Source organism: Poromitra crassiceps (genome assembly GCF_964638095.1).
Source record: "Poromitra crassiceps genome assembly, chromosome: 10".
In the NCBI taxonomy this organism is placed as follows: Eukaryota; Metazoa; Chordata; class Actinopteri; order Beryciformes; family Melamphaidae; genus Poromitra; species Poromitra crassiceps.
In genome coordinates, this window is record NC_139631.1 from 23,867,819 (window position 1) to 23,878,669 (window position 10,851).

At 46.9% G+C, this 10,851-nt stretch overlaps 1 protein-coding gene across 1 annotated transcript; it reads left to right on the top strand.

Annotated features, from left to right (window-relative positions):
- Positions 1 to 9,088: 9,088 nt before the first annotated feature.
- LOC310784327 (acetyl-coenzyme A transporter 1-like) lies at positions 9,089 to 10,651 on the top strand (the record flags this gene model as incomplete). The annotated part of the gene is made up of 1 exon (XM_083645343.1): positions 9,089 to 10,651. One exon carries the CDS (start codon positions 9,089 to 9,091, stop codon positions 10,649 to 10,651), a length of 1,563 nt encoding a protein of 520 aa, XP_083501469.1.
- Between the last annotated feature and the right edge of the window lie 200 nt (positions 10,652 to 10,851).

The window sequence follows — 10,851 nt, forward strand, 5'->3', positions numbered from 1 at the left end:
GCGCGTGCAGCTTTGCATTTCTACTGTACACCCAGGATTGTACACAGGCGGAAAACTGACTGGACGTGTTATTCGCGTTTTATCACAAATTTTAGACAACAGAATCGTGGCATCTCAATAGCATCATTTCTTCATGATAACTATTGGAAGATGATAAAAGATGATGATGAATTATTGCTCAGCCCATAGATGAAACCCATCACATTCCCTAAGCAGGTCTTTTTCCTCCTCTCAAACATGCCTTTGCTGAGCCCATGTTAATCACATCCACAAAACAGATCAGTTCCACAGAGACGTTGGCTGGTGCCCATATGACTGAGATGCCAGAAAGTGGCACCAGAGCCTCTCCACCTCCCCCCACACACACCCACACACACACACACACACACACACACACACACACACACACACACACACACACACACACACACACACACACACACACACACACACACACACACCCACACACACACACACACACACACACACACACACACACACACACACACACACACACACACACACACACACACTCTCCTCCCAGTCACCCTCCAGGTCCGGCTGGGGAGAAGAGGCGGGTCGGGTCGAGGTCGACGATGCAGCGATGAAAGAACGAGACAGCGGGACGAGTCCAGCATCCGAATCAGAGGGGAGGAGAGAAAGAGAGAGAGAGAGAGGGAGAGAGAGGAGACGAATGGCAGAAAGAGAGAGGGGGGGAGGAGATAGAAGGGGGAAACAGAAAAGGACTTCAAAAACAACAACGGCAAGAAAACAAACAACAGGGAAAAAAACAAGTGAGAGAAAGAGAGCACTCAAGGTCCTCAATCTAATTAAGATGATTTGCATTTATTTATGAGGTTTAATGAGCAGCTTTTCAATAGTTTGTTTTCCCCTAAAATGAATATTTCCTTTTCATTAGGTTTCATATGGAGACTCTTTCTTTCCCATAATCACAGCCTTTCTATTTCCACAGATACTGTAGTGTAGATGTTAGAGTGTATGTGTGTGTGTGTGTGTGTGTGTGTGCACGTACGTACGTACTAGTGCACGTGCATGTTCGCACTCCTGTTCACTTGCATCCTGCTGATGAATCTCACGTTTGCATGGCCATAAACAACAATTGCTGTTTTGTTTTCAAACATTTTCAAAACTGTATTTCCATCTAAATGATATGGAGCAAACAAAAACCTACAAGGCTTCATCAAAGCAGCCACACATGGAAGATGGAAAGACCTTTACATTGTCTTACTGTAATGTATAGATATTGATCCTGCCTGATTCTTGACGCTGCTGCAGCATGGATTGATTGGTTTCCAGCTACATTCAATCTCAATGTGCAGTTCCCAGCAGATGTTAATCAGAATCCTGTTTACCTCCCGCTGTAAGAAGGCACTTCATTATCTCACTGCCATTAACAAAGGCCATATTATGCAGCCATACTGGCCCATACGCCGCGTTACACCGCAAGGCCCCGTGGCTGCACAGAGGAATATGAATACATGAATGAGAGAATGAATCCTCGCTGACACTATTGAATGTTTATTGTGCTGTCTGCTCTGTGTGTGTGTGTGTGTGTGTGTGTGTGTGTGTGTGTGTGTGTGTGTGTGTGTGTGTGTGTGTGTGTGTGTGTGTGTGTATTCTCCTTAGAGCTGAACCCTGTCGGCCCCATGGCCATATGGCTGGGTATAATTATACATAATGTACTTCTATGTCAGATTGGCATTCAGTTGTATATGTTCGTGAGTGGGTGCTAATTGTGTGTGTGTGTGTGTGTGTGTGTGTGTGTGTGTGTGTGTGTGTGTGTGTGTGTGTGTGTGTGCGTGTGTGTGCGTGCGTGCGTGTGTGTGTGTGTGTGTGTGTGTGTGTGTGTGTGTGTGTGTGTGTTTTCATGCATACATGTGAACAATGTTGGTGGAGCAGCGGTCTGTGGTTGATGTTATAGCCAGATGGAGATTATTGTGTTAATGAAATTGCAGATTGGTATATCAGATATACGCATTTACTTCTTGCACGTCATGTTTTCATTCAAAGGTATTAAGAGTTGAATGGTTTTATGTATTCATTGTAGGCATTGGTCTCAGGAGCAGACGTAGCCATTCCCTAAATGTAATCAGTAAAATCTTAAAATCCATAGGACAGATAGGTTGAGAAAGCAGAACAATAATGCGTGACCCGTTAAGTATACATTTGCATGCATTTGCATTTGCATGTTTGAGAGTACTGCAGCATGAGAGTTTCTGTGTGTCTCTCTGTGTGTGTAATCAGTTACTTTACTTCTTTACTTAAATTACAATTTAAATTAGTTATGCTACAAAGTTAGTATTTATTAGAAGTCACTCATTAGAATATTCTTTTGCCATTTTTTTAAACAAAATATAGGAAACAAAAGTAGTAGTTATTCTAATTTTAAAAAGTAATGAGGAATAGATTACAATAATTGAAAAACGAACGTGTTAAAGGATAAAGCCGGTGTTTTTTGATGCATTGCTTACCGTCCACAAATTCTATGAAAATAACAAAATCAACAATGCGTTTGATCTATTCGAGTTACTTTCTGACTTCCCACATATCATTTTTCGCCGTCAACCCGGGAAGCCATTGGATAGGGTTGGACGATGTCTACCAACTTGAATCATCACGATGTCCAGGGTAAAAATCGACGATGGTCGATGGCATCATTGTTGGCGTTGTAGGCTCCAATTGTAAGCTAAAAAAAAACAACCAAATACAGCTCACAAATTTAAAAGATCATTGTTACCACGAAAAATCAGGCTGTTGTAGTTATTATTACCAAATCGAATTCAAATGGGAACAAATACTACACCGGGACTATTTTCAGTGCTGCGGATCTACACTTTCCTGAGATTGCAAAGTGTTTACAGCCGGCTTTTTAAGTTGTTTGAAGAAAAGGTCATGCAGGCCCGATGCATCATAATGATGAAATATGCTGCCCACGGCATGGCTCTTTGACGCGTTTTTAACATTCTTATACAATGAAGTTCTATGGCTGTGTTGGGCACCGGCTACATGGACGAGACTTGATTTGCTGATTTTGTTATTTTCATAGGATTTGTTGAAGGTAAGCCTCATCTTTTAAGTTATTAGTTACCACCAAAAGTAATCTAAGTACTCTCGTACAAAGTCAAAGCCAACACGGTTTGTGTGTACAGTATGTGCGTGCGTGCGTGCGTGCGTGCGTGCGTCAGTGCAAGTGCTTGAGCATGCATACTACTGTACTCGCATGCGTTTCTCTGTGATTGCGTGGGCAGCGGTATGGTTTTCCTTGACGGCAGTAATCTGGTCCGTCTCAGTGTAGTGTTTCAATTAGCGGTGACACCAGTGCCGTCTGTGGACCCGTCACACCCCGTCAACAACACCGCATGTCATCAGGACCTGGCAGCACCTGGGCTGCACACGGGATACCTGATACAAGAAGAAGACTGATAAGGAGGAGAGGGCAGCCATAGGAAACTAGTGGGGGGTAGAAATTCATTTACACAGACACCCTCTACTCTTCGGTACCCAGCCACTCTCCCGTTTGTATGTGTGTTTTGTTTTATTTACATATTTGTGTGCGTGTATGCCTTACTGTATGTACGAGTGTTTATATTTTACACCCCTGTGTGTGTCCATAATGTGTGTATGGCTTTGATGTGATTTATTCCGTAGTCTGTTCTGTGTTTGTGTGTGTGTGTGTGTGCGTGCGTGTGAGTGTGTGTGTGCGCGTGCACGCGCGCGCGTGTGAGGGTGATGAGTTGTGACAGGTGTTGTGGCCGCTAGTGCTGCAGGAGAAGGTGGAGGAGGAAGAGTGGAAGAAGAGGGGAGGGAGTAAACGAGAGCAACACAGATGATTATTTAATTACTGTCTAATACCATGTCGCGCCCCCTCCTCCTCTCTCACTCCCTCTCCATTCCCCCCGTCTCTTTTGCTCCCACTATCTTTTCCTCATCCCCTTCCCCCTCTCACCCCCCCTCACCCACACACACCCACATACACCTCCACCCCACTCCCCTGTTTTCATCTTTTCTTTATTAATGAACAATCCGGGCCTTCTACAAATCCGCCAGGGCTTACTGTAGCCCTCAGACACTGTGTGTGTGTGTGCGTGCGTGCGTGCGTGTGTGTGTGTGTGTGTGTGCGTGTGTGTGTGTGTGTGTGTGTAGGTGTGTGTGCGCGTGTGTGCGTGCGTGCGCTCGCGCGTGTGCGTGCGGTGGCGGCAAGAAGGGGGGTCGAGTTGGCTTCTCTCTCTGGAGGATGCCCCCCCCACCACTTACACACACACACACACACACACACACACAACCCCCTCCCACAACATGCACGCACAAATGCATGGAACTGTAGACAGACACTGGAGCGTGCACACACACACACACACACACACACACACACGCATACATACATACATATTCAAACTAATCAGCCCAAACTCATTCTCTCTGTCTCACCCTGTCTTATACATTATGTGTGTGTGTGTTTGTCTAGAAATGTGCGCGTGCACATATTCAATTTTGTGTGTATACGTGGGTGAGAGATAGTGTGTGTGTGTGTGTGTGTGTGTGTGTGTGTGTGTGTGTGTGTGTGATTGTGTACGTACTCTATGTGTGTGTGTCTCCCCTGGGTGAGCCCCCTCCTGAGTGTACAGTACAGTGCATTCTCAGGTAATTGTCAGTATGTAATGATGCAACCCATACTGACTGTGCGTGTTGTGTCACTCTGACCTAATTAAGTCCTTAAGATAGCGGGTAGATCGCAGCACACTGCTGCTGTACAGTACAATAGTCTGGTGGCTGTAAGACAGGCCCTGCCCAGCCCTATACTTCCGACATGAACAATAGCGATGCGATCACTCGGAGAGAGACATCCGCTTTGTATGAATGACGCTGGGTCAGAACGGCAGTAAAGGCGAGAGTATCTCCTTTCAGCTCCTCCTATACTGTAATGTGGAAAAGAGTTTAAGCTGAACGAGCATATAAGGGGCAACACTTAAATTGTCCTTGTTATAGGAATTCAAATGTTCCGATCGTTTCATGAATACAAGCTTGATTTATGTTTCAGTTCAATTTAAAGGCCCCATATGTAACTTTTTTTTAACGTTAATATAACAGCTTTTAAATCATTTTGATGGTATATTAACTTTTAACTCATTGAGTGCCAGCCACTTTTGGAGAACGGACGCTCCCAGTGCGAGTTTCAGAGCGTTTTCAGTGATTTCTCGAGGCCCACAGAATATTGTGTGATATTACTATGTAAACACCGAACACGCACAAAGAACGATGAGACTCTATTGTATCAGCAGCAAAAAAAAGTTTATTGATATCATTTTCCGTTCTTTAGTTATCAGCCGGAGAAGATAGGTCAAAAACAGTAAAAACAGGCATTTCCATCTAGAAGCTGAGATATTCCGCCTTTTGTGAAATGAAGCATTTCAAGCACATTCACTGAGTCTGAAGCTAATATTTTCTGATGTAGTGACGTGGTGTAGTTGTGTGGTGCCCTGCGTGCCCCACCCCCCTCTCCCCCCCTCAGCTGCAAACTCCTCCCCACACTAACACACAGCCTCACGCACCCAGGTCTATTTTCGGAGTGCTCCGTTTTTGTGCGCCGGCTCCCAGCGCGACACGGAAAAGCCAAACCGGACTGCTGAGAATGGTTTGGCCCTTCGGCGTCGGGTGCTGCTTTTCTGGCGGCTAATCGTGTGGATAAACTATGCAGCAGAGACAGAGAGGCTCAGTTGTGGGCGCGGATTGACTGCTGTTCGCAGCCAACGTCAGCTCCAGCCAGAGCCATCTATATGGCTCTGGCTGCAGCATGAGCGGTTTCTCTTTCATCACGGGGCTTTTTCCTGCTGTTTTCCTGACCTTTCTCTAATCTGGAGAGCACTGTCGCCACCTAATGGGTCTGTAAAATAGGTTATACACCTTCAATAGCTCCCATATTTTTATAGGAGATGTAATAGGCTTTGATCCACGTCCCACCGTCAAAAAACGCAATTGACGACTTTAGTCGTCATTGGCACTCAACGTTACTATCCGAATTGACGACTAAAGTCGTCATTGGCACTCAATGAGTTAATAGGGAGAATGGCACCTCTATCATTCACACTCTGTGTCCTGAACACCTGTTTCCTGCACCATGTCGTCTGGATGGTAAAACCTCGGTCTGTGACTTCCAGCTATGGCCGGAACGTAGGAACCAAAGTGCTGTACTGTAATGTTATGGATCCAGCAAGTTTCCTCAAGTAGGCTACTTCTTTGAATATTTCATTTGGTATGGCCATGCTTCTTATTTTTTCTCTAACTCGTAGCAACTGGTGAGGTTAGGCTGCATACTGCCGCATTTCTATGGGGGAACAAAAACACTGCGGACCAGACGAAATGACAAAGTTATGCACCATGTAACTTTTATGCTCTGTCCCGGAGCTAATGGGACGCTTTTATTGTCAAGTAGCCTTACGTATAAGAAGTGAAAGGTGGCTAGCTTGATTAGCGGCACAATTAGCAACTTCTTTCAATAAAATAAGTCGAGACAACAACATTTGGGGATATTTTGAGTTATCTTTTTCCAGCCAATCAATTATTTCTGCAGAAAGGTTAGCAGTACTTGAGTGCCTCAGATGTTTGTTTTTGACAACACTTTTCACTCAACAGAAAATCCAAGGTAAAACATGTCACAGTACCTGGCAACACTGTGTGAGAAGTGCAGTGCACAAACACCACAGCACCAAAGATGTCACAGACACACACACACACACACACACACACACACACACACACACACACACACACACACACACACACAGAGACACACACACACACACACACACACACACACACACACACACACACACACACACACACACACACACACACACACACACACACACACACACACACAATGAATAGCTTTGTATTCAAAAACAGTGCAACATGATTTTCTCTGTCATAGCTGTCCTGCCCTCTCCCTCATCTCACCCGTCCTCCAGCTCTCCTCTCTCTTCTCACCTTTTTCCCCCACCTTTACGTCTCACCCCTCCACTACATCTCCACACCTCTCCTCACTCACTCTCTTCTCCCTCTGCACCTCCTCTCCTCACCTCCCTCTCCATCTTTCCATCACCTCCTTCTTCCCCTATCTCTCTAGTTAATAATTCAGCAACGACGCACACATGAGTGGACATCGCAGGGCTTCACATAGGGGATCTGGAGGACAAATGAACCGTGAGGGTGGAGGAATTAAAAACTTCCCCATGGCTTTAGTGCAGGGCCCGAGGAATCCTGCCTGCCTGCCTGGCTAGGAACGTCTGCGTGTCCTTTCCCTCGCTTTCCCCACCGCTAAATGTTAGCGTGTTCCGCCTTTTTTTTCTTCTTTTTTCTTTTGGGGGGTGGGGGTGGTGGGTGGGAGGAGGGTGGTGGTGGTGGTGGTGTTGGTGGTGTAAATGCTAAGTATGCCCTGAGTGGGGAGGTGGCTGAGTGGAGACCGCCTGGTGACATGTTGTCTCTTCACACAGCTTGTTCTCCCATTAGAGTGAGCTGCAGACCGGATTGAAGAGACACTCTTTGGGGTGCGTTCGGAAAAAGCACTTGGAGCGCCCAGAGCGCACACTGGACTGTTGGTAAATTGGGAGCGCCGTTGTAATGTACTGTACCTTCGCGCTCTCATTTCAGTGTAGAGCGTCAGAGTGGATTTACGAACGTACCCTTTGTGTCTAAAGATGCATTCATTTGTGGATCCTGCGAGACAATGGGACGCAAACAGAAAATGGAAATGATAGATACTAACACATTCCATAACATACTCAATAAAAGTTATATATACATTTTCAAAAATCTATAGAGAGCCAAAGTCACGCCCTTTCCGGTTTAGGCATACGAACCAAGGGATTTCATCTGCCATTCTTTTTCCCATAGACATTTGTAAAATGCTTATAAAAAATAGTTTGGTCAAACCCAGCGATTCAGCTTAGAATCAGGAGAGCCCATAGAACATTTCACTTGGACCAAAGTTTAAAAACAAACTAAAATCAAATTTGGCCCAGTTGTAGCCCTGGGCATGCTCTAATGATTTAGTGAGAGCGCCCGAGCCGGTGACCCCCGGCGGCCAAATCCAATATGGCCACTGCCCAAAAAAGGTTTCAGCGATAATTTACCAGATGAGCTAGAAATGCAAACTTGATGTCTATTTATGTTTATTTGACCATTAGAAACACATTGGAATGCTTATCTTTACGATTGGGTGTGTCTGGACCCCTAATTTGCATATTTCCAAGATGCTACCCGGAAATTATTCTGATAACCTTTGACTCTTTTAGCAAACTTGGCCCCATCATATCTTGCGTATTGTGGTGCAGCAGTGATGCTAGGGAAATTAGGGCCAGGCATTGGTGTAGTTGGAGGCATGTCCAGGACCAAGTCCTTTCCTAATTTGACAGCACAGATTTGCCCCTTTGCTGAAATGGGCTGGGTTAAGTACCAGAATTATTCAGAGGTGTGTTTTGGGCATAACATGAACTCAACCAATCAGAGTGTCATCTCCCATTCCCTTTAAGCGTGGCTGCACTTGGAAATTGATGCATTGCTATAAAACAGACTACCTCAAAACATAATCTTTGGGGGAGAGAGAGAAAGAGAGAGAGAGAAAGAAGGGGGGGGTGGACAAAATCAGCATGTTTGTGTCACTTACATCATCATCTTCATCATAGAATTGCAGGTTGGGCGGTGTTTGTCTGTTAGTCATATCAGTGACATCCTCAGTGATTTGTGACGCAAATCGTGACATCATCAGTGACATCATCAGTGATGTCAAAGAAAACCCACAACATGTGGCACACCGTCTCCAGAGTAATTAAAATGGCCTAAGGTGGGCCATGTTAGCAAATCGTGACATCATCAGTGACATCAGCGATTTGCACAAATCGTGGCATCATCAGTGTTGTCATAAATCCCACAACATGATGATGTCATGCCCCACAATCATCGATTGATGTGACTGATGATGTCATGTCCCACAATCATCAAGTGGGCCAGTGACTGATGTCAGTATGACATATGCCCAAGGACAGTGAGCGCTAACCTCCAACCTGAGAACATGAGGGACACGGACAGGGGGCAGGCAGACCCGGAAGTAGAAGTGGAGACCAAGGGTCTTCTCTGGCGGTCAGACTCTGAAAACGACAAGTGTTCAAAAGCGCGGCCGGGGATCCGTAGGGAGCTGGGGAACGTGTTGCTTCTCCTCTTCCTCTACGTGCTCCAGGGCATTCCTCTGGGACTGGCCGGCAGCATCCCGCTGATCTTGCAGAGTAAAAAGGCCAGCTACAAGGACCTGGCCTTCTTCAGCCTTGTCTTCTGGCCCTTCAGTCTCAAGCTTCTGTGGGCTCCGTTGGTGGACGCGCTCTACTTCAGAAAGTTTGGTAGAAGGAAGTCATGGCTTGTGCCCACCCAGTACCTGCTGGGCTTCTTCATGCTCTACCTTTCCATGTCGGCCGATTCACTGCTGCAGGGGCAGGATATGGTTACGCTTACTGCAGTCTTCTTTACACTAGCCTTCCTGGCAGCCACACAGGACATAGCTGTGGATGGTTGGGCTCTTACGATGTTGTCCAGAGAGAATGTCGGCTATGCCTCCACATGTAACGCTGTAGGCCAAACAGCTGGCTACTTCCTGGGGAACGTGCTCTTCCTGGCTCTTGAGTCCACTGACTTCTGCAACAAATACCTCAGAACAGAGCCCAAAGACACGGGCATCGTCACCTTGTCAGACTTCCTGTTCTTTTGGGGTGTGGTGTTCCTGGTTTCCACGACGCTGGTGGCCATCTTTAAAAGGGAGACTGAGCGTGGCCAAGGACAGAGGAGAGTCCAGCAGGAGACGCAGAATGTCACAGAAACCTACAAGCAGCTCTTCTCGATCATCAACATGCCTGTAGTGTTCACCTTCTGCAGCATGCTCATCACTGCTAAGATTGGCTTCTCTGCAGCAGATGCAGTGACGGGTCTGAAGCTGGTGGAGGCCGGTCTTCCTAAGGAGCAGCTGGTGTTGTTGGCAGTGCCCATGGTGCCACTACAGATCCTGCTGCCTCTGTTCATCAGCAAATACACAGCAGGACCCAGACCTCTGGATGTCTTCTACAAGGCCTTCCCTTTTAGGCTACTGATAGCGCTGGAGTATGTTCTGCTGGTGTGGTGGACCCCCAGTATGAAACAGGACGGGGGCTTCTCTGTTTACTACTACGCTGTAGTGCTGCTTAGCTACGGCCTGTACCAGGTGGCGCTGTACACCATGTACGTGGCCTGCACGGCCTTCCACGCCAAAGTGAGCGACCCGTTGATCGGCGGCACCTACATGACCCTGTTGAACACCGTCACCAACCTGGGGGGAAACTGGCCGTCCACTGTGGCTCTGTGGATGGTGGATCCACTGACCTGGAAGGAATGCCAGGGTGCTGTGGGACAGAGCTGTGGCTCCCCAGAGGAGGCCGGGCTGTGCGTGAAGGAGGGCGGTGCGTGTGTGACGACACTGGACGGCTACTATGTGGAGTCTGTGGTGTTCTTCGTGATCGGCCTCGCCTGGTGGGTGTGCTTCGGGGAAAAGATGAGGCGGCTGCAGGACCAGAGCCCGGCTGCCTGGAGATGCAGACTCAGAGCCAGCCAATGAGATGCTGCGCCATCAATACCAATGACTCTTATTGGTTGCACCTCTGCATTTTCTGCCCCAAGCTGGACATCACTCCATGCATAATGTGCCTGCCTGGCTCACTCTCTCTGGTCCTACTCTAGTTGCTACACTTTCTCACTTCTCTCACCTTGAACTACATAAACATATCTGAAGAAATATCCATCTTCTTCATCGTCTGT